The sequence below is a fragment of the Dasypus novemcinctus genome, chromosome 5 (genome assembly GCF_030445035.2).
Source record: "Dasypus novemcinctus isolate mDasNov1 chromosome 5, mDasNov1.1.hap2, whole genome shotgun sequence".
NCBI classification, from domain to species: domain Eukaryota; kingdom Metazoa; phylum Chordata; class Mammalia; order Cingulata; family Dasypodidae; genus Dasypus; species Dasypus novemcinctus.
In genome coordinates, this window is record NC_080677.1 from 32447292 (window position 1) to 32472569 (window position 25278).

General features: G+C 37.3%; 1 protein-coding gene across 1 annotated transcript in view; it reads left to right on the top strand.

Annotated features, from left to right (window-relative positions):
• SKAP2 (src kinase associated phosphoprotein 2) overlaps positions 1-25278 on the top strand; it is a 184930-nt gene that overhangs the window by 119793 nt on the left and 39859 nt on the right. The window contains exons 7-9 of the mRNA XM_004484801.3: positions 8552-8676; positions 9549-9612; positions 9897-10034. Of these exons, the coding sequence (XP_004484858.1) occupies positions 8552-8676; positions 9549-9612; positions 9897-10034 (327 nt within the window). The remainder of the gene's footprint in view (positions 1-8551; positions 8677-9548; positions 9613-9896; positions 10035-25278) is intronic.

Below are 25278 nucleotides of genomic sequence, written 5' to 3' on the forward strand. Positions count from 1 at the left end.
ATTGCTGAACCTGTTGTGTATTTTTCTTTTGCTAGCCATTCATACCAAGCTAGTGTACTTGGAGAGAACAATGGAAACCAGTTTTGTTTATGTGGAAGAAGAATTTATTGGAGGAATATCAGCACCAGATGGAATTGGTGGGAACAATCAGGTTTAGAAAACAGGCGAGAATTAAGGGTAGTAATGTGGCTAGAACCTCAGTCGAGTCCATGTCCCAGGAAGAGTCCAGGACACAGTGCACACCGGTGGCCCTGCCAACGCAGGACATGTGGCCATGCCACTGTGCATTGCCAGGTGGAGGATGCTGCCGCCACTGGATTGGATTCTGAGCTCTCTCCTGATTCTTTTGTCACTCACTTCAGAGTCAAGTCCCTTCAGGAACATCTGTTTGAGCAGGAACAGGACAAATCTGCCTCTCTTCAGCTTCTGTGGTGGGATACTGGGCTCTGCCCTCAGCCATCTTAGAATTCCTTTAAAATAGGAAAGATGCTTGGGTACTGGGAGCCCAAATGATAGATACCCACAAACTTAAAAGGACCTAAGGAATTTGGAATTATTTAGTTGCTGTGCTTGAAATGATATGAAAGTGGTTGTGGTTTTAAGCATGTTTTCTTGAGAGCCAAAAAAATGTGAAAAACAAGTTTATTTGCAAGAAAATGTAAGGACTGACTGGATTTTGGTATAGCAATGGGGTAGAGCAAGGGAGACCAGGGCACTTTGGAAAGGAAGAGATGAAATCAAGAATGGTGCTCAGTTTTTGGATTTGGGGGCTTAAGTTAATGGTAGTGCCCTTTATTGAGATGGGGGGACACAACAGGAAAGATCCCAAGTGTTGGGAAAGGAACGTGGAGATAAGATGACCTCCATGTGGGCTTGTTTTATTCACTGTGACTATAGGGTGTTCAAGAGATGAAACATGGTATGAGCAGATGAATATTTGGGTATATGATTATGAAACTTCAGAGATGTGCTAAAAATAGAGAGTTATGGGCCATTAATATATTGATAGGATTTTAATCCTTGAAATAGGATTAGATTACCCAGAGAGCATTGTAAAGTAAGAGCAGGACTTGGAGTATAACCCATCCCTGATGGCTGTTTAAGAGAGAAGCAATGAATTTGGCCCAGTGGTTAGGGCATCCGTCTACCACATGGGAGGTCCGCGGTTCAAACCCTGGGCCTCCTTGACCCGTGTGGAGCTGGCCCATGCGCAGTGCTGATGCGCACAAGGAGTGCCTTGCCACGCAGGGGTGTCCCCCGCGTAGGGGAACCCCACACGCAAGGAGTGCACCCCGTAAGGTGAGTCACCCAGTGTGAAAGAAAGTACAACCTGCCTAAGAATGGCACCACCCACACGGAAGGCTGACACAACAAGATGATGTAGCAAAGAGAGACACAGATTCCCGTGCCACTGACAACAACAGAAGTGGACAAAGAAACAGGTTGCAGCAAATGGACACAGAGAACAGACAACCAGGGTGGAGAGGGAGGGGAGAGAAATAAATAAATAAATCTTAAAAAAAAAAAAAAAAAGAGAGAGAGAGAGAGGCAAAAGTAGAGTAGCCCATGAAGAAAGCTGAAAAATTTCGCCCAAGTTGTAGGAGGAAGTGCGAGACCATTTATCTTCTTCACTGTGACTTCACAAATTCCACATTCAAGAATAGTGGTTTTCAAATGTTACTGTGTATCAGAATCACCTGGGGTGCTTGTTCAAAATTTTGTTTCCTGGGCCCATGTCCAGAGATGCTGATATAGCAGCAAGTGGGGAGTGGTAGCCATTATTATATTTTAAACAGGCATCCAAGATGATTTTAATATAAGTGATTCTTAAAATAATTCTTTGAGAAACTCCTTTCTAGGCAACTGTGCAATAGTTGAAAAAGCAAGGCTTTGGGATCAAATTTACCTTAGGGTCCCAACTTTAACCACTTATTGGTTGTGTGACCCTAAGTAAGTTTAATTTGTTTATTTTTCTGTTGGTACTGAAAATAGAAAAATATAACTTCTATCTCCTTGATAGAAGATATTATGATATATGAGATTTGCTATATTATGTTGCTAGCTTATAGAAGAATCTCAGTAAAATGTAAGTTGTCTTTCTGGCAGCTTAAAAAACCCAGAACACAGCTGTAACTCTAAAAGCCACCGAAAAAGTCAAGGAAGGGAAGCGGACTTGGCCTATTGGTTGAGGTGTCCGTCTACCACATGGGAGATCTGCGGTTCAAATCCCGGGCCTCCTTGACCAGTGTGGAGCTGGCCCACGCGCAGTGGGCGTGAGGAGTGCCCTGCCACGCAGGGGTGTCCCCGCGTAGGGGAGCCCCACGCACAAGGAGTGTGCCCCGTAAGGAGAGCCACCCAGCGCGAAAGAAAGCGCAGCCTGCCCAGGAATGGCACTGCACACATGGAGAGCTGATACAGCAAGATGACACAACAAAAAGAAATACAGATTCCCGTGCCGCTGACAACAGAAGCGGACAAAGAAGAACATGCAGCAAATAGACACAGAACAGAAAACTGGGGTGGTGGGGGGAAGGGGAGAGAAATAAAATAAATAAATCAATCTTAAAAAAAATAGTCAAGGAAATAGCTGTCATTAACCTTATGCATTTTGTTTTATAGGAGATCAGGGCCAACTGCTTTTTACCGTGAACCTACTGAATTAGAATTATGTAAAATTAAGTTACTGATTTAATAGATTTCATTACCTAGTTTCTCCTGGCAGCCTTTAGTTCTGTAGACATCAAATTTGAACAGCATGATATGGGCAAGGTTAAAGTGTGAAATAGAAGTTGGGGGAAATTTAATTGTGAGGAACAAACACCTCAAAAATACTGAGGGCATTAAGTTGCTATAATATGAAAACTAGTACTCAAAATTACACTACTAAATCATCAGAAAACATTAAGCTATGTTTAGAAGACATTGTTTTAGAAGTGAGGGAAGTATATATTTTAGGAAGAACTTATATCATAATGGGTAATATTTCTTAAACTTTTGGCACTTAACAGTAAGCGTTTGCTATTTTGGAAGGTCACTTAGATAAAATACTTCATTGGTCTTTTACAATTCTAGGTAAATGAATTTATATGACCTTATTTCCCATTTGATTGGCATGTCACTATTCTTAAGAATTGGTTTCAAGTCAACAGATTTCATTGAAAGTAACCCAGAAAGCACTGTGGAATTAACCTCTATATGAACCTAAAAATTACAGATTGCATATAATTCTAAATTTTCTCCTGTTTCTGTCCAGAATACAAGTGAATGAGAAGGGAGAAGAGCAGGATCTTATCACAGCCATGCCTGCCCGTTTCATGTTTTGAGCTTTCTGTTCCATATTGGCTAATTGGAAATGTGCCTACTTTATGGTCATGGATTTGCAAAAGTTATTGAGAAAGAATTATTAAGAAAGAGTTATATTCTCTTGATGTCTTGAATATTGAGAGAAACCTGAAACCAGCCTTTCTGGTCCCACCCATCAGCTCCACTTAGATGTTTATGTGATTCCAGTAAGTCTGGAAGTTAGTTTCTTTTTGTTATTTTACTTGGTTAAACAATACCCTTTGTTCTGCAAATCTAGGTGTTTCTTTGAGGAACTGAAGGTTTATTCTGTTACTTCTTTGATTGTTGACCCTGTTTTATTTGTCATTCTTCTTCCTAAATACCAGTTTTTCTTATGTTGTATCCTGGTCAGGCTTCTATAGATATCGCGTTCCCCTTTGTTCCCTAGGACTATGGTAGTAAAGTACCACCAACTGGGTGGCTTAAAAACAACAGAAATTATTCTCTTGTATTTTTGGAGACTTGAGGTCCAAAATCAAGGTATTAGCAGGGTCATGCTTCCCTCTGGAATAGAATATTTCCTTGCTTCTTCCAAGCTTCTGGTGGTTCCTGGAAATCCTTGGCATTACTTAGACTCAGAAGATCTGATACGCAGATAGCCCCTTGGTGTGTTTCTGGGTTGTTGTTTTTTTTTTAATACGAATTTGCTAGCCTGAGGAAGGATCCCCTGATTTTGCTGTTTGTTTTATTCCTAGATAATCTAGCACAGGAAAGTATTTCACTCCCCGCAGCTATTCCAGACTCAGAGTCATCATATTGCTGATTTCGCATCTCCAGATCTAGAGTTCTACTCCTTATGCATTTCTACCCCTACTCGTGTTGTTGAGACCTTTAGACCAAGATTGGAGGTGGAAAGCATGGCTTTAAATCAAGTGGTCCTAGTGAAAGGAGGAAGAGTCATGAAGCACTTGTGCAGCAAAGGAGTGACTTTCCTTTGTCTGGTCCTTGAAAATCCTGTTTCTTGGCGTTTAAGGCTCTCATCATAGCCTATATACTGGCATTTTGCCTCAGACCACTTCCACCTTTTGTAGGGAAAATTCCTTTTGCCATCTAGTAGATCATTTATTCACATATATTCCCAGAGCAGTCAGATGTGTCGTGTGTGTGTGTGTGTGTGTGTGTGTGCATGCGCATTTCAGTGAGAAGGTGCAAATGGTCTGATAGGGTCTTCCTAGCTTTTTGCCCCAACATACCTGTGATCTGCCTGGTTTGAGTGTTCAGTATAAATTTGTTGTGCAAAATATGTCCTGGGAGTACCAGTCCTATAAAATGTTTTGTGAATAAAGAGTTATATGGATAAATAATTCTGGGAAATGCTGCATACTAAATCCTTCCCTTAGAAATTCAATCAGTATGTAAATGTATTTAGGGCCCCAAGAAAGCCTAGACTAACAAAGGCTGTTTAATTTTGTCTCATTCAGCATTTCCTGAATTTATTTCATCACAGAAATCAATTAATAGCTGTGAAATATATTTTGGGAAATGCTGCTCTCAGTTTTAAAGTATAGTTTTGCTAGGTTTAAGCCTGAAATTTCTAACTCAAACTTTTCTAAATTTTCTCACCTTATTTGGAATAAGATATAACCTCCATGATCTTTTAAAAATGTATGATACAGGAAGCAGCTATGGCTCAATCAGATGAGCTCCCGTCTACAATATGGGAGGCCCTTGGTTCATGTCCTGGGGCCTCCTTATGAAGGCAGGCTCTCCTTCACACCTCAGAGTGCCACCCAGCCTGCTGACGCTGCAGAGAGCTGACTCAGCAAGGTGACACAACAAAAAGAAGGGAGACAAGTGAGAACACAGAAGAGCCCGCAGCGAATGGACATGGAGAGCAGACAGCAAGCAAAAAGCCACAAGGAGGGGATAAAAGGGTATGGGGAAAGGCAGGAAGAGATGAGAGGTGGAGGCGTCTTAGGGACATGGAGCTGCCCTGGATGGTGCTTCAGAGGTAATCACCGGACATTGTAAATCCTCACAGGGCCTACATGATGGAATAGAGGAGAGTATGGGCCATGATGTGAACCAATGTATATGAGGTGCAGAGGTGCCCAAAGATGTACTTACCAAATCCAATGGATGTGTCATGATGATGGGAACGAGTGTTGTTGGGGGGGGGAGAGGGGGGGTGGGGGGGTGGGGTTGAATGGGACCTCACATATATATTTTTAATGTAATATTATTACAAATTCAATAAAAAATAAAAAAATTAAAAAAAAAAAAATGTATGATACTGGGGAGTGGATGTAGCTTAGAGGTTGAGTGCCTGCTTCCCATGTCGAGGTCCTGGGTTCAATCTCCAGTATTTCCTTAAAAAAAAAGTATCATACTTCAGGCATTAAATTATTATATTTAAGAAAAGGTGGTATAAATTTTATTATATTAGTGCACTCAGCAGAGAACCCTTTGCCCCATGATACAGAAACATCTTTATATTTTCTCATGAGCTCAGTAAAAGAAACAGTTTGGCCATACTTATGATTTTAATATCGTGTGTTATTCTGAAATAAACCTATAACTATGTAGCTCTTCTATCAAAAACTTGGGTGAAGGAGGAAAGCTGACTAATTTTATTTTCAGCTTCAGAGTATTAACTCCTGTGTTGTATCCCTTCTTTACTTGTCTTTAAAATAAACTGACTAAAGTGCAAATCTATCTTTTCTTTTCATCATATGGGATTTAAATGTACTTTATTGAAAGTTCATTGACTGGTTAAGGAACTTAATTATTTATTTCAGCTAATGTTTTTTACCCTTTTTTTTTTTTTAAAGACTTATTTATTTCTCTCCCTTCCCCTGCCCTGCCCCAGTTGTCTGTTCTCTGTGTCTATTTGCTGCATGTTCTTTTTTTTTTTTTTTGTCCACTTTTTTTGTCCATGTCCCAGCTGCATGGGAATCTGTTTCTTTTTGTTGCATCATCTTGTTGTGTCAGCTTTCCGTGTGTGCAGCACCATTCCTAGGCAGGCTGAACTTTCTTTCGTGCTGGGCAACTCTCCTTATGGGGTGCACTCCTTGTGCGTGGGGCTCCCCTACGTGGCAGGGCCCTCCTTGTGCGCATCAGCATTGCGTGTGGGCCAGCTCCAGGGGGGTCAAGGAGGCCCGGGGTTTAAACTGTGGACCTCCCATGTGGTAGACAGACGCCCTAACCACTGGGCCAAGTCCGCTTCCCCTTTTACCCTTGTTTTACCACACTTCTCCATCCAAATAGTTTTCCCCATCTCTTTTTGTCATTATTATTTTTGCTTTGTTTTGCTTTTTAAATTTAGAGTTAACACTTCTACTAAGTTAGGAGATTTGTAAAAAAAGTTTTGTTTAGAGGCTTTTTTTGTGAAGGGCTTGGTGAAGGGAGATAATGGTAAATATGGCCCAGCAAGTTTTTAGCTAGACAGGGTCTCCCACTGGCTTACTAAATCTGAAAGAGACATCGGTTTGTGGTGGTGGGTTTGTGTAACAACTTCTAGTTCCAGTTCTTGGGTTTCCCTAGATAAAATGTAATATTTCCGTACTGCATTCTGAACAAGACCACCATCTGCAGGTGGTTTCTCCTTGTTCCCTAAGGCATTGTTTTTTTTTTCTTTTTTTTTGGTCTTTATTTATTTTTTTAATGTTACATTAAATAAATATGAGGTCCCCATATGCCCCCCATCCCCCTCACCCCACTCCTCCCACCATAACAACAACCTCCTCAATCATCATGAGACATTCATTGCATTTAGTGAATACATCTCTGAGCACCGCTGCACCTCATGGTCAATGGTCCACATCATAGCCCACACTCTCCCACAGTCCACCCAGTGGGCCATGGGAGGACATACAATGTCCAGTAACTGTCCCTGCAGCACCACCCAGGACAATTCCAAGTCCCAAAAACACCCCCACATCACATCTCTTCCTCCCACTCCCTACCCCCAGCAGCCACCATGGCCACTTTCTCCACACCAATGCCACATTTTCTTTGATTACTAATCACAGTAGTTCATGAATAGAATATCAGTAAGTCCACTCTAATCCATACTCTATTCCACCATCTTGTGGACCCTGGAATGGTTGTGTCCACTCCACATCTCTATCAAGAGGGGGCTTAGATTCCTCATGGGTGCTGGATGCAATTCTCCTGCTTTCAGTTGAAGGCACTCTTGGCTTCCTGGTGTGGTGGTTGACCTTCTTCACCTCCATGTTAGCTGAGTGGGGTAAGTCCAATAAGCCAGAGTGTAGGAGTTGCAAGTCTGTTTAGACTCAGGACCTGGCTATCACATGGTCAGTCCAGAGATTCAGGTCCCCTGGGTATACAGTAACCCCAGCACCAACTACAGTTCTGGTAAAAGTAACAGGAGAGACTTGTGAACAAAGATCACATCTAAGTCCAGCTCCATCACACTGAAACACAAACTCCAAAGTAGGGCCAACTGACATGGCACTGAACTCCATCTGCCATGACCATACAACCTGTGGGTCTCTGTAGCCCTCAGAAGAACCAATACCTGGGGTTGTATTTACTTTATCTGTCTGGGACTCTGCTCAGGTGTGCATAAGGGCAACCCCTCTGATAACCTCCTGGCTCTTTTTGGAGACTCATAGCCATATAAACTCATTTGTCCTTTCCATTTCCCCCTTTTATTCAGGTCAAAAAGCATTTTTAACTCCTGATATTATATGTAGATTCAGATATTCTGCTGGTCTGAGTTGACCCTTTTATTCAAGGTCATTTTCTAGTTACATCATCAGCTGGTACTTGGTAGTAATCCCTTGGTGCCAGGGAGGCTCATCCCCGGGAGTCATGTCCCACGCTGGGGGGAAGGCAATACATTTACATGCCTAGTTTGGCTTCGAGACTGGCCACATATGAGCAATACGGAGGCTCTCAGGAGGTAACTCTTAGGCAACCTGCAACTCTAGGCCTTGTTCTTATTTCAGGTGCACAGGCTCACAAGCATAGTCATTAGTATCAGGGGCTCATTGTTGGACCTTCCTTCTTTTTTGATCTTTGTCTAAGGCATTGTTTTGAGACACAATCATTCCAAATATTTTATAATTCTAGAATAAAAGGGATATTTAGAAATGCTATTTAAGCATTATATTACTAAGGCAAATATGACTAGAAAATACTCTTATCAAGAATTGGCAAAGAAAATCTAACTAAAAGATAATTGACTGAGCATTTATATCCACTGTAGTAAATGAAATTCTAACTTTGGTTTTATCTTTAACAGACAAACAACAGAAAGGTGAATTTGCGATAGATGGCTATCATGTCAGAATGAATAACACCCTTAGGAAGGATGGAAAGAAAGATTGCTGTTTTGAAATCTCTGCTCCTGATAAGCGTATCTATCAGGTTGGAATTTTTATGCTGCCTTGAAATTAAGTTGATAAAATGTTCTGATTTCATTTATAGAGACATTAGCATTTTGTTAAAACAGCTCTCTCTGACATGTTAATAAAAATAATAAAATACTGACTTTTGTACACTGAGCACTCATGTAAGAGGAAATACATTGTTAAAAAATTTTAGATTAGTTCAAGTGATATCTTCTTGTAAAAGAACAAATGAATATGTCATTTATCCATCTCTTCAAATGTTGCATTTTATATCTATTTTAACAGAACTGTGATTTCCTAAAAGAATTACTTAGCAGAAAAAGTAAAATTATCAAAAGAAAAATTTCAGAGAGTTAATGTATATCGTATTGCTTGAGGGTGTGAGAGAAAATGAAGGTAAAGGCATGTATTGGCTCTGCAATTCAGGAGCTATCAGCTAGGCATCAATATGGAATGTATGTTTAATAAGTTTTAAATATCTGAGATTGCAGTTGAAAGCCAGTTAATTAAGTTGTCAGGTAGTGTGTTGGAATCTGACAAGAACATTTTTAAGAAAACTGTACTGAGCAGTCTAAAGAAATTCATGGGTGTCTTCTAATTGTCAAGGGCAAATTTTATTCATCAGTTCTGTCTTTGACATTGATGAAGAGAAGCAGCTTTTTTTCCTGCACAGCTGCCAGCTGCTGATCAGAGTTTCAAATCCATCATCCTCTGCTTCAATTACATAAATTTGTCAAAATTAACTGTACATTATAAGAAGCATCCTTGCAAGAAAAGTAGCACTAAGCATGAAAAGAATTACTAATGGTCTTAAAGTAATGGTAAGAATGAGACATACCTCCCATTTCTACTATGGTGATTTTTGTTGTTATTGTTTGTTTTTATTAGTTTACAGCAGCTTCTCCCAAAGATGCTGAGGAATGGGTTCAGCAGCTGAAATTTGTATTACAAGGTAAGAGCAATCAATTAAAGAAGTAATCACAGTCTTTAAATATGATACAAAAGTTTATTGACTTCTGTGGGCATGACCAAGGAAACCTAACTGTTACTATGTTCTGTTATTAATGAAGACCACTTTTTAAAAATGAAACTCATATTTACATAACAATTCTTTTAAATGTTTTTAAATTAAAGATTTAGTGCAATAATTCTTTGTGGGGCTATATTAATTTAGGAAATATGGTTTTAAAAATATTTTTTTCATTCTTTTAAAGTTTACTTTGACATGTCTTACAGATTTGGAATCTGATATTATTCCTGAGGATGATGAAGAAAGAGGAGAATTATATGATGATGTTGATCATCCTCTACCAATCAGCAGTCCATCAACAAGCATTCAACCAATAGATGATGAAATTTATGAAGAACTTCCAGGTATTTATTTTTTGGAGATTCATTTAAATATTTTGGGCTCCTTTTTTTTTTTTAGGTCATATGTCATCAAGTTCAAACTTGAGTAAAAAAGTGGTAAACTATTAAGGAAAGGACAAAAATTCTTCAAAAGTATTTTATGAAACAGGTTCTGCTTGAGGTATTTCAAGTGAGTGGATGTACATTTATGAAAAGTGAGTGGATTGTTCAAATTGAGCAGATACAGTCCTAATCTCTTGGGACTTTTGGCTCATTAGCATTGTTTATGCTACATAATTTTTTAATTAAAAAATTGACTTCCTTACAGTTTTTTCCACCAACTCACACATCATTTTTTATTTATACATCTTGGAACTTCCATTAACCAGAAGTCCTATGCACACCCCATATGTCATCAGCTTCTGCCTTATGTGTTCCTCCTTGTCTGCAGTATATTACATTGGCTTGGAGAAATGTTGTTGAGCTATAAACAGGATTTTTGAGGCTTTAAGTTTTCTTATTTGATAGTTTAGTATCACTATGAAATCATAAAACTTTCTTATTCTAAAATTTCAAGCATGGTTTAGTGTTTACATGCCTCAGAATCTGTTATTTAAAGTAAAATTATCTATTAGCTACTTGACTTGTAGTTTTGGGAATCAACCTAAAACAGAGAAAGGTAGGCACCTGAAATTTAGGAGGTACATGAAATAGAACACTTAGAATATGGAAGCATTCTGGGAATTATTTCAATACTAATACTCTAGGTCGAAGTAAGCCTTTTCTGGCTATTAAGAAATAGATCCCCAGTATCTCCTAAAAAAATTTATCAGTAGTTAGGGAAGATGAAGGGATTTAAGCTTTATAAATGTGATTTAACTAACAACTCATATAGAGACACTATTTTTCTCTGTCTCGAACAATTTGATGACATAATGTAAACTTTTAAAATTGATTTTAACAATGCTTAAAATGTTTCAGCTTAACATACAGATGTCATTTTCAATGCTGTCAGTGGGGAATAGCGACTAGAACATGGATATTAGAGTCCAAAAGTTCAAATCCTGGCTGTACTATTTACTAGTTCAGTGAATTTAAAATTCAGTTTCTTCATCTACAAAATGGAGCTAATTTACATTGGGAGGATTAAATAAGATAATAAATGTAAAACTCTCAGTATAATACTTAAATCATAATAAGCACATAGTAAATGGTAACATTATCATTGTTATTGTTTTCATTACTGTATCTGGTAAATTCTTAACAGGTGCTTATATGAAGGTATAATAATGGTTTTCTGACCAAGTAAGAATTAATAATTGTAACAGTATTATAAATTCAAGGTATTTTAAAAACCACTCAAAATATGTATCTATATATTATCTTTTACTATTCTAGAAGAAGATGATGAGTATAGAAGTATAATTTGGGGGAGGAATAGTAATCTGTATATTTCTGTTATTTTAGTGGAGCTAAGTTTATAGCTCCTTCTTTTCTGGTTTGTCCTAAGGAAATGGCATCTGCTATAACATCAGTTATTCCACAAGTAAGGAAGAATATTTTTTGGCTGTATGTATTTAGTCACCTTCTCTCATTATTAATACAATTATTTTAGTCTTTAAAATGTTCAAAAGAGCTTGTGAGACTGTATACTGATATAAAATGGAAGAGTGGAGTACTTTTATACATGACATTACTATTGTAATGTCTTTAAAACCATGCAATTACAATTGTTGAATTAATTGTTAAGTTCCATGTTACTGCATCTTGATCATTCTCTTCCTACCCCCCAAATTAAAAAACTGATCAGGAATAAAAATCAAATAGTTATTTCCATTACGGAGACCCAAGGAAGACCTCTTGTAAATAGACTGAAATTTTAAAAACATGAAACATCTTTTGTTTTCTCTCACTAAAGATATTCTTTGTTTTTTTTTGACCAAGGCCGCATAATTGTGGGAAATAACTGGTTGCTCTTTAAATAGTCTTATTTCTTGCTGCGGTATTGGGAGAAATTTAAGCTGCTTTGGGATTTCTTTGCCCCTGCCTGGGGTCCCCAGTTGCTATACAAAGGATTGAGCTTCGTAGAGCCTGTAACGGTGCCCCTGGGAAGGAAGCTGCTGTAGGCAGCTATGGAATGTCTAGTTCTTCTTTCTTCCCCAGTGTAACTCAGAGCCACTTCAACATCTGCACAGTTCAGCAACTTCGTCAACTTGGAGCCAGCAGCTATAGAGGGAATTTTTCTTAGTGAAGTCCCTAAAGTTGTTTCTTAGAATTAAAGGTTTTGTTTGACTAAATATAAAAAACTAGAAAGGTAACTTTTTTACTTAAGAAATTACATCTCTTTCAAGCTAAGAATTAATCTTACTGCTTTCATTTCTGGGAAACAGGAATATAATTTGGGAGGGAAGGGAGAGAAGAGTGGAAAAGAATAGAGCACATTTTACAGACTGCTGGTATTTTTCCAGTTCTGAACAGAGAATTGTGTATCTCCAAAGTCTGACTGGTTCATTTCCCAGGATTAATTAATATACTACCATTTCAATACAATTTTCTGTCGATTGTATCTAGTTGAAAACCAAGCCTCTTAATTGAAAGATGAGGCATACAAATGTGTTTGAAGAAAAATCTAAGCAGTCAACATGCTCCTTTAAATCACAAAGCTCTTTCTAAACTGAGTGTAAAGCTCCTACTCTAATGAGAACATTTTGTTATTGAAGTGTAAAATAACCTGCAGTGTTTGTCTCAAGAGTAAGAAGAAAACATTGTTTAAAAAATAGTGTTATAAAATATCCCTTGAAGAATGTTTATAATTGTATGGGTGAATAAATAGTTTCATTGTAATTGTTTTTCAGTTAGGATATTCTAACTTTATTACAGTGGGTTCACTTTAATTTCTTGTTCATTAATTTTTAACTAACTTCATAAAAGCATAAGAATAAATTTGTAAGATTTCTTTGTGTTCAGGGGATCTATACATATATATTCAGAAGAGTTGAGAGAATACCATTTCTGGAGAGTATTTGGCTTTTCTTCGAATACCTAATGCTTTGACATCTTTTTATGTCTATTACTTATTAGCATAGGCCAGTCAGATTTTCTTACATTGTGATCTCGCATGGCAAATATGTTGATCAAAGTGTGTTAAACTCTTTCATAATACAGTGATGAATTCATTTGGCTTATCACAAATTTCAGAATTCATTGCCCATTTTTTCATTAATAATATAAAGGAATGTATTTTTGTCTTATTTTCAATCTTGAAAAGGGAAAACAATTTGTGAGAGATTGCTGCGGAAATCAACCCAGCTTTCTCTTCTCTTTTAGTTAGCATGTCACTTGATTTTTTTTTTTTTTTCTTTAATGGCAAGAAATTGCCCAGGAAAAAAAAAAAGGATTTTTCTAGATATAGATTGAATAGAATCAACCTAGTAACAAGAATGGTAACCACCCATTAGGTTATTAAGTCTGTAGCTTTCAGGGGAATTGTATTTGAAATGTCTTCTGGCAAGTGGACTGGAGGAGAGAGGGCAACATAAAACAGGAAGATAAATTTCTAGTTCCATTAACCTATTTTTTTAAGTGTGCATTTATTTTTATATATTTATTTAATTGTAATGACAGATCGAAATATTCTGAGCCAGAAAGGAATGTTTTTATCTTTTGGTTTTATTCAATTTCATTTTAAATTTATTCAGTCCAACTATCTGTATCTAGAATGAAAAATAAAGTAATATGCGGCTGTGAAATTTTTTTCAGTGAAACTACTATATATACATAAAAAGTAGCAGTTTGGGAGCACTTAAATTTGAGTAATCTCCAGCAAATGGACACAAATGGTAACATAATCAATAAGTGGTTACAACCCTGAAAAATACATTTTTGTTTTACTTTCCTCCTAAATAATTATCACTCTTACCATTACCAAGTTAGAGTCAGGGTTCTGGAGGTACCCTTGAGTCTTTGGCTTTAACATCATTATAAGTGATGGAAAGTCCTACTTTCACTGAAGAATTTTTTTTCCCCTTCTTTGGGATGCAGAGAAAAGATGCCAGTTGACTTTCACAGACTATATATATTCAGAATTTTAGTATTGTTAGTCCAAGCAGCCTACTAGTATTCCTTTTCCATAAACTGTGATACTGAATTATGAAATTATTAAGTGTGGTGACATTGCATCCTAATGTATGGTATAATAAATATTTCTTTCCAAGTAGATAACTAGATTAGAATAAAATTTTAGATGGTTTCAGCTCTGAACTCTGCTGAAAGGGTTATCTGAGGTTATAGAAAATAAAACATTCATAAATTAGGGTCACTGCACATACTTAATGTTTGTTTATATTTTAATTTTTGCTGAATGTAACTGTGTTTCTCTAGTTCTTTATGTTGCTTACTCTGTAATATAGTGTGAAGTTTTGGAATACAGTTCTGTCATGTAGTTTTTCTCTACTTTGCCATTGATACTGCAAAAGAACTCTTTTTTTTTTTTTAATTTTTTATTTCTCTCCTGCTACCCCAGTTGTCTGCTCTGTGTCCATTTGCTGTGTGTTCTTCTGTGTCCACTTACATTCTCAGCAGCACTGGGAATCTGTGTCTCTTTTTGTTGTGTCATCTTGCTTCATCAGCTCTCCGTGTGTGCGGTGCCATTCCTGGACAGGCTGCATTTTTTTCGTGCAGAGGCATCTCTCCTTGCAGGACACACTTCTTGTGTGTGTGGCTCTCCTATGCGGGGGACACCCCTGCGGGGCATGGCACTCCTTGCGCGTGCCAGGACTGCTCATGGACCAGCTCACCACATGGGTCAGGAGCCCTGGGTTTGAACCCTGGACCTCCTATATGGTAGGTGGATGCTCTATCAGTTGAGCCACGTCTGCTTCCCAAGAACTCTTTTTATTATGAGAGGGTTTAAAGCCAAATACCTGTGTGCATGCAAAACACATAATTCCACAGTAGAGATACTGAATGACTAATTTTTGCAACTTGGAGCTACATCGTTGGTTCTCAACTATGGAAGATTTTGTCCTCCCCTCCCTAGCCCCCCGGCGACATTTGCCAATGGCTGGAGACATTTTTGGTTGTCACAACTGGAGTAGGGGTGGAGAGAGTGTGCTACTGGCATTTAGGGGTAGAGGCCAGGGATGCTGCTAAAATGTTCTACAATGCAGTTCAGCCCCCGCCCCCCCACAACAAAGAAGTACCAAGCACAAAACGTCAGTAGTGCTGAGGTTGAGAAAGCCTGGCTAAAGGCATTATGATAGACAGCTTTTGGTTTATCACCTTTTTGTCTCTACCCACTTGAATTATATATAAAGTTCTATAACCCAAGCTCCAAATAAGCATTTATCTGTTTTCATGGACGTGACATCAACTTCCTGACATAAAACTAGGATTACATAGAATGGTTCTAAGGCATAAGGCATCAGTTGGACTTATCTGTCTCTGTTTCCTTCAAGGGACAGTATTGAAGTTCTTTCTGTCTTAGGGAAATGAGTGAACCAGAAAAACAAAAAAAGGTGGAAAGCATTTTCTCTATTTTCATGAGGTACTCTCTGTGGAGGAAGAGTTTTTTTGATTTTTGAATGTGCTTTCTTGTTTGGCTTCTTGGTTTTTAATATTTTGATATGGTGGTTCTTTGAAGCCAATGGGAAAGACCTCTGGGGAGGGATTGGGTGTTCTCTGAAGGGAGTCAGGCATCCTGGGAGAGTGCAGGCCAAGTGAGAAACTGAAATTTGACAGTGCTTTTAGGAGTAAAGGACACATTGTTAGCAGTTTGCATCTTTCCTGTCTCTCTCTCTTCTTTTTTTTTGGCCATTTACAAATATACAGACACACATAAACTTTTTAAAACAAAAATGAAATATTTCTTTTTGTTTACTTCTATCCTTTTATTTCCTTCCTTTCATTTTCTTCCTTATTACCTTCCTCCTTTTTTCATTATTTTCCTCCCCCCTTTCCTTCTCTATTCCCCTCTTTCCATTTCCAGCCTTTTTATGTTTTAAAGGTTTCATTTCCTTCATTCCACAAATAATGAGCACCTATTATGTACTGTCATTCCACAATCTTCAAAGGGGTGTATGCTCCCCTTGTCCTTTCTAGCCCGAGCTTAACTTACAACTGAGTCCTCAGTTCCCCCTGTTTAGTTTATTTATGCTTTGTGGAAATGTAGCATGTGCTTCATGAGTTTGCTGTTTTTGCTTTTTCTGACAGAGGAATCCTGACTTTAGCAGATAAATGTCAAAGGTAACCTGTGCCTTTCCATCTTGACACCTGGCAAGCCATCCTCTACTTCTCTTCTTCCTCTGCTCTTGCCTCTTATCTACTGGCCCCACCCAGTTGCTTTGGTTGAGAACATTGACTTTGGAGGCAAGAACATTGTTTGGACCCAGCCCTGCCCCTTACTATGTTAGCCAGAGAAAAGTGAACATGGAGGAAAGGTGGAGAATACAAGTCACAACAGTGAACACAGAAATAGGTAAAATAGGTCAGCAACTTTAACTATTGATTTTTATTTTTAAACTATTGATTATTTTAAACTTTTTTTAATTTAAAAAAAGGCAAAACTAAATTTTGCCAACAAGAATAAAATTAGCTGAGGTAAGATAGAGATGTGGGGTAATAAAAGCATGCTTAAGTTCTTGTCCTGTTCAGGAGAGAAATACTGAGTAACTTTAGTCTTTGCTAGGAAATGCATAGTTAGGTATGCATGTTAAACTTGCAGAGAAAATACTAAATAAATAAAAATGCAATTCAGAGTTTCCCATGCCAACAGAGGGGAAATAAAAGGTGACTACAGAAAATAAAAAAGTAAATCCAAAAGAAGGTAGGGAAGGGTGAAAAAGGAGAAAAGAAAAAATCTAGTAAAAATAAATCCAAGTATGAAAGTAATTATAATAAATGTAATAAGTTAATTCATCTGTTAGAAGTTAGAAATTATCGCATTGGATATTTTTTAAAATCCAGCAATACTTTTCTTAGAGGAAATTCACCTTCAACAAAACCATATAGAAAATGTCAAAGCAAGGGAATGGAAATAGATATGCCAAGCAATCCTAGCCAAAGAATGCTATGATAGCAATGTTAACATCAGGAAATATACAATTTAAGGCAAAAAGCCACGATAGGACTGTAGAATGACACTAAATACTAATAAAAGAAGATAAATCTTAAATACTTCTTACTACATAATCTTGAAATCTAAAAAGCAAAACTTATAAGATAAATTTGAGAAGTCCTCGGTTACAGAGGGAGATTTTAACACACCAGTTTTAGAAACTGGTAGACCAAGCAGGCAGAAAATTAGTAAGGATGTGGAAGAATTGAATCCAAAATTAATAAACTTAATCTAATATGTATGAAAAGATATAAACACATAGAGGATATGTTTTCAGTAATCATAGAATATTCATGGAAACTGACCATATACAAGTTCACAATGGAAATTTCACCAAATTTCAATGAATCTATATCATGCAGACTATGTTTTCCAACTACAGTGGCATTTAATTAGAAACCAACACTAAAAAGATAATTAAAAATACTCAAACCCATATATTTGGGGCTGAAAAATAAACTCCTAAATAACTCATGAGTTAAAAAGGAGAAATCATGATGGAAATGATGAAATAGGTAGTCCAGAAAAGCAATAAAAATAGTACCTCTAAAAATTTGTGGCATACTGCTTTAAGCTGTACTTAGAGGAATATATTTATAAATGAGACAAATAGGAGAATTAATCCCTAAAGAACTAGAGATGAGAGAACAATCTGGGAAAAAAAGGACTATAAAGTAAGTGTATTTAAAATTATTAAAGAGACATAAGGAATAGAAACTTCAACAACAATCTAATGTAAAAAGATTAGATTTTTTTTTAATTTAAAGAGATTGCTAGAAATAATTGATGGTTTTGGTTTTTTAGCCACAAAATTCTAAATTTTTGGACTCATATATTTATTTATGTTTATATTGTCTAGAAAAACAATAAAATACATATTAAAAATTCTGAACCAGATGATAAGCAAACTCAGACTGAAATGCTAGTAACATTTATAAAGTGAGAAGAAAAACTATACTGGAAATGGGCTATTAAGATTTTTCTGTGAACATTAGATGAAGAATCCTACAATTGTGCCAGGAGGTCAAATATTTACTCTATAGGTTTCATACCTATACTTAAGGGAGTACTTTCTCATTTAGTACCGAGAAATTTTAATAATTTGTTTAAAGGCATAGCTTCTAATCACTTTCATATCAGACTTTTTAACTGGAGTCTTCATTCTGTGTATATGACTTGCCTCCCATAGAGTGTAAACAGATCAAATATATAATGTTTTTAGTAGCATCACATGAATGTGTTTGCTTCTTTAGGTCCCAGAGAAAAAAAATACACACACACACACACACTCCCCTGCATAAACACATACATCTGTAGAGACAGGCTGCAGCAGGAGAGTATCAAGCTTCACTACTTTTGCAGATAGGTCAACTGGGAATATCAACTTCCTAAGAGTACTCAGCTGCTTATTTTAAGGCAATGATTAATAAGAATGGACAAGTTCAACAAAATGTCAGTGATAAATATAAGCTCTCTTCACTATGGGTCTCAACTAAATAGTGCAAAGCCTTCAACAAAATGGGGGAAAAATGTAAATCAGTTAAGTATAAGTGAAATTTTACCTTGATTTTCTTTCAAATCAAGCATTATTTTATAGGTTTGCCCCTCTTTATTAGAACTTCACTAGAATTCTTACAAAGAACTCATATCTACATATCCATTAATCCCTTTGTTCCTTATTACAGGAGTTGAGATAAGCAGAAAATTTTTCTGGTAGACAGAAGTAAATTCAGATATACAGTCTGAGTGGCATTTTTGAGCTTTCTTTGGAAATCTCCTACCTCCTTATTTGGGCCTCTTTCCACATACCTATTCTTGGGACAAGATGCTACATCCTAACTCTTTTCCTTTAGAATGAAAGCTTTTGGATGAGCTCTTTTTTCCAGTATAGCTTGTTTCTTCCCCTGCTTACTCCTTAGCCCCTGGCAATTTGGTTTTCTATCTTGGTCGCTTAAGTAAAATAGCTTCTCTCCTAGTCATTGATCTTGGCCTCAAATTTATCTCTGGAACTGAGATTACTGGCCACTGTCTTTATCTTGACACTTTCTCCTCTCTCCTCCCCTGATGACCTTCTCCAGTGTTTTCTTGTTTAATGTAAATAAACATCTTGGCACTGTTTTAGATTTCCTCATTTCCTGGTGCTTGCTGATGGTTTCAAATTATTTGTTTTCCTATTTGTCCTTTATTTCCTTAACTGTGAATTTTTTTTTTTTTTTGGTCTTTCCTTATCTTCTCATCATATATTCTTATTATTATGCATTTAATTAACCCAACAAATATTTATTGAAAGCTAGACCCTGTTCTCTGGGTTGGGGGTGGTGGTGTGAAAAATGCAGACCTGGTCCCTATTGAGATAATTGGAGATAATTGTAATAACTACTAGAAAGAAGATAAGAAGATGCTCTGAAAAGGAATAACTGCTTTATCTTCCCTGGTCAAAGAAGAGGTGACATTTAACTAAGCCCTCATGGATAAAATAGAGCTGATGAATGCAAAGGTCAGCTGAGGTGCCCTCCAGGTAGAGTCACTGCCAAGTGCAAAGGCCCTGAGGCGGGAGACTTCTGTATTTAAGAACCAGAAATGAGGAACATAGGTTGTGAGGTAGAGATAGGCAAGAGCCATATTAAGCAGGGCTTTTGTAGGACATGATCAGTCTTTGGTGTAGTTCTATGCACATAAATAGCAATTCAAAAATGTGTGCAAAATCACTAAAGTGATGCTGACATATATAATTACATGGAGTTGCCCATGCATAGAAAATGCTCTTTAATGACTATGATGAAAAATTTGGATTTGATTCGCTCTTTCTTTACACTTTCTTTGGGCACCTTTATACTTTCAATTCTCTCTACATATAACATATAGTTAGAGCAAAGTAAAACATCTTCACTGGGTAGCTAGTTCATCGAAAACTTAAAAGATGATATGATGATAATGGTAAGAACAATAATAATGGTTAACACTTAGTACTTAGTATATGACAGGTACTTTCTAAATGTTTTAAATACATTATCTCATTTAGTAAGCATGAATACTTTATGGCATAGGTAATATTGCCATCTCTATTTTACAGATAAAGAAACTAAGGCACAGAAGGATTCAGTAACTTGTCCAGAGTCACAAGCTAGAAAGTGGCAGAGTTGAGACTTAAACGTAGGCATTCTGACTCTGGAGGCCAAGTTCTTAACAGCAATATACTCAGAATCACTTTCCCCTTAGCTGTCAAGTAAGCATTTACTGACACATCTTTAGATCTGACTTCTCCTCTGAGCTTATCTCACATTTCAAATGACCATTGGCCGTCATGTCAAACTCATATCTATGGTGAAATTTATCATCTTCCTTCTCAATACTGCCCTTCCTCCTTTTTCTATTTCTATTAGCAACACCAATAATAAACACTCATGTTTAAAAACACAAAACAAAACTCAAAATCATCCCATGGCACTCCTTGCGCACATCAGCACTGTGCATGGGCCAGCTCCACACAGGTCAAGGAGGCCCGGGGTTTGAACCACAGACCTCCCATGTGGTGGGCGGATGCCCTATCCATTGGGCCAAGTCTGCTTCCTGACTCCTTCCTTGATACCCACCCCCAATCCAATCTGTTGCCACTTCCTCCTGATTTTCCTATAATACGTTATCCATCATCAGCTCTCCACTCACTCAGGCTTTAATCGTTTCTCATCTGAATCATTCCAAGAGCTCCTAAGTGCTCTCCTCACTTCTTGTGTGTGTGTGTCTCTTCCTCACCAAATAACCCAATAGCCCATTCTACACGTGACCACCAAATTGGTCTTCCTAAGATATAGCATGATCAAATTAATCCCTTGCTCTAACTTTTATGGGTCCCCACTGCTTAGTGAACAAAGTCCAAACTCACTGGCCAGACCCTTCCTTCCATTCTCCGATTCAATCTACTTTCCAGTCCTATTGCTGCTGCTCGGGTCCCTTATGCTCCAACCAGATGGAACTCTTCTCCAACCCTTATTCCTGCCCTATGCTTTATCTCAGTGCCTTCATCACCTATGTGGCAGTAGGTGTTCAGTCGAGTTAATGAGTGAATTAAAGAACAAAAACTCAGTCAAATATCCTATAGATAAAACTTTGGTTGATTGTTTTGCATTTTTCCTTCCTCATAATCCACGATCAACTGTATATTATTTTCCAATATTCCTGTCTACAAGGTGTATTCTAAGTTGATGAATGAATAACCCCTGTCCTCAGGTGTGCTATAATCTAGTCAAAGAAATGGATATGTAAATATCTAAGTCTAGCAAAAAACAATAAATGGAAACAAATAGATATACACATATACATACATACATACATATATAGGTATATATACACGCACATATATACGTACATATATGTCACATTCTTACTATTTCTATGGCCCAATAGTATTACGCTACACCTTGGTCCTATTTTCTCTATCCATACCTATGGAGAGTCTTCATAGGTACTCTCATCAGAAACAATGAAAATGCCCTTGAACTCTCTGTGTATTTATTGGGCAATGTATAATACTAAACATGATGTAGTATCATGGTATAATATTAATACAGCATAATATCATATCCTCCAGCATTCTGGGCCTAATACTTATATTCAGAATATCTCATTTGATGCTAGGAAACAACATATATAAAAGAATGCACAACCTTGTTTTATAAACAGTTAATTTGTCATTTATTTGGGGGAAAATGTTGTTTAAAAAAACCCACCAGAATTTGAAGTTTCTTAAGTCACGTCTTTTTGCTACTCCAAAATGTTGAATAGGCTCTCCATTGCCCATAGGATAAAGCCTATAGTCCCTATGTTGGCATTCACAGGTCTTCCACAATCTGGCTGAAACCTTACATTCTCCTCCAATCCCTGTTACACTGCAGGAACTCCCCAATTTCAACAAACTGACTTACTCTTCATTCTCCCCAAGACATATCCTGTACTTTTCCAACTTCACAGTTTTGCTCATATACTCTTATCTCTATGGAATCCTCTTCTGTTCAGTGTCTAACCAGATCCTGTCCCTCCTTCCAGGCCCATGTACATCCCATTTCCCCAGAAAAGCTCCCCCTCCATGCCCATCCCAGCATGAAGTGACCTCTGCTTCTCTGAACTTTTAAAGCACCTTTCATTTGAAAATTAATCACACACTACTTTGTGATGTTTTTTGTAATACTGTCAACTGTTCTATAAATCTTTTATTATTTTCCTCTCTATGTGACTATTTTTTTAGCAAATGGATGGATCTTCATAACTTTATTATATTTATAAGTTCCTTGAGGCCAGAGTTCAAACCTTAAGCTTCTCAGCATCCCCCAGAGTACTTAGACTATAATTTCTTCGTAGGTATTCAGTAAATAGACCCTGAATCGTGAAAAGTCTTTAAAGGGGCTCATTAGTTAAATTAAGAGAAATCCTCGTACTCTATGATGATTCTTTTCCTAGTAACACCAATTACTGCAGAATTCTAAAAGAATGCTTATTTAACAGTATATTTTCAGTGGTATATGGAAGTATATCTGCCTGCCAGGTCCCCAAACTTCATTAAAATCTAACTTTACTGTTCATTGGGTATGGTCTCAAATAAATAAACTTAAGAAATATAATACATTGAGTGATGAAAAACTCTAAAATATCATCAATCTTAAAATAGATCATTAAAGATAGATCATGTACTGTGAGCAGTAGAATCGACTTGAGTTACCAGTTCCCTATGGTAGGTTAGTCATCTTAAACAACTCATTTCCCAGAAACTGACATTCTCCTTTGCTTCCATTCATTCATTAAAGACCACAGGTAAAGTAGGTCTAAAGAACACAGGATCATAACTATGGTTTTTAGAAGCTGACGTCTGCAAGGGCAAAAATCAGAGGACTTAATGCCACTAAGAAAATGACAAACTCCATGTTTAAAAAGAAACTCAGATATAGAAAGTTGCATAAGCAGAGTAAGGATGATAAAATAAGGTTAAAAAGTTAAGAATCCATGATATCTGCCTAGGGAAAGTATTTAAAAATCATCTTTCAAGCCACTACTATGATTTAAGTGGACATAGAGGAGCCTTTGGAGGGCCTAAAAAAGAAGAAAGCTGTGGTCAAGATTCAGTTTGCTCACTCTCAGTACCATCCATGGCATACATTCAGCCCTTGATTTCCCTTCTCTCCACACCCTTTCCTTCTATTAAGCAAGCGCCTTTCTCTGCTCACTGTTTACACATCTTGCTCCTGATTTCACATTGCCTGTTACACTTTCGCATATACCGGATAACCTCTTTTCACTTTCCTAATCAGTCCATGTTTTCTTTCAGAAGTTACCTTACATTTCGATTCTTCTTGGAAACACACCTTGATTGGGTGGGTCAAGATGAAGGCCATCTGCACCCATAATAAAATATAATCTCTCCCTATATTGTTTAAGGTGGCTTTAAACTACAGTAGCCTCAAAACCTGCAGTTGCACATGTGTAGACACAAAGTATGTGAGTTTTGAGCCTACTTGTTTATTTACTATTTCCTGAGAGTCCAGCATTAATTTAAAAGTATTCCAAAGAGACCATTTTAAATTCTAGAAAATGAACTGAAAAGGATGGCTGAAGAAAATGAAGCACAAAAGGAAATGAGAAAAGTAAAAAGAAAACTTCTTTGCAAGCAATTCAATTACTCCCACAACAATTATTTATAGGCAGCTATTTTTTGGCAGGCTTTGTCTAGGCACTGGAAATATAGTGTTGATTAGTTAACTCAGAATTTGTTAAATATAACAGATACTCTAAGAAGCGGTTATGAAAAAGTAATCAGAGGTCAAGGAGAGACTGATAAGGAACAAAGACCAAAGCCAAGTCTGTGGCTAGGTACAAGGGCCTGTTGGGTCAATGCTGCTCATAACCAATGAGCAAAATTTGGTTCTCAACACCACCTAGAGTATTCTGAAGATGAATGCAAAATGACTTAGGTCAGGGAGTTTATTAAATGAGACCTTTAAAAAATACTTTGATGAGGTAACTTAGTATATTTGGAAGAGGCCAGATTAAGACATATTCAATGTAAGAGGGAAAGAGGGGCGTTTATATTCATGGAAGGATTTAAGAACAAGACTTAAAAAACAACTCCTATACCCCTTCAATATTTAAACCTATTTTTTTTTTGGCCCCAACACAAAAAAAGACTTTGAAAAGGAAGTGGTAGAAGAAACCCCATTGCTTGAGACATTAGAAACCAGATGGTCCAAAGCCCCAGTAAAGTATTCATGTGGGATCAATCCTTCACTGGGTGAAAGCAGAGGGACCACAGTAGTATAATATGTATTTTGAATCTCTAGCTTTGCAATGCTATTAAAATACAGATGAACATTTCCTTGGACTTTTCCTTATTTTCTCAGTTCTCCTCTATGCTCCCATAGCATTCTATGTTGACTTCTATTAGAGCTTGCCATTCAATAATTGCTTGTTTACTTGGGCATCTCATCAGCTAGCTCCAATTATTTCCTGCTTATCAGGTTTTCTCCCTGTCCCTAGGGAAGTACTATGTAACCTGGGTTCTGGAAGTGCTCCTCCTGAATGGTTTTGTATTTGCTTCTGCCTGAGCCCCAAGAGTTTCACAATTTTATGTTTAATTTCTTGGCTTGGGAATACCATACTTGAGGATAGTATAAATTTGGATTTCACATTGTACAGGCTTGGGATTTTGATTTCTCACAGGAAACTCCTTCCCTCTGCCTCCTACCACTACCTTTCAGAGCTGTGGAAAGACAAAAAGCTTCCTTGTGGCTTCCCTGGACTGGCGAGGGTCTCATTTTCAGCTTTCTACTTCTCATGGGCCCAAGACTTTGTCTTCTGTACCTGTGAAGATATTAAAACTCTAGCTTCACCCCATTTTGCAAATACCTAGTGTACCACTTTGAGTAAGTAGTGAAAAACAAGTCTGTTTCAGTTTGGTTGATCATATAGCTAGACATGGAATTCCTAGACATAAGTAATTACTGCAAAAAGGCCACAAAAAGACTTACCTTAATTATAAACTAATTCAAGTCAAGTAAGAAAAATTTTTGGCCTGTACTCTAGGCAAGGCTCTATGCTAGGAGTCTAAAATCCAGCTGTGAAGGAAGTGATCTTAAATGGCTGGCTATTACTATTTAGGGAAAAAAATGA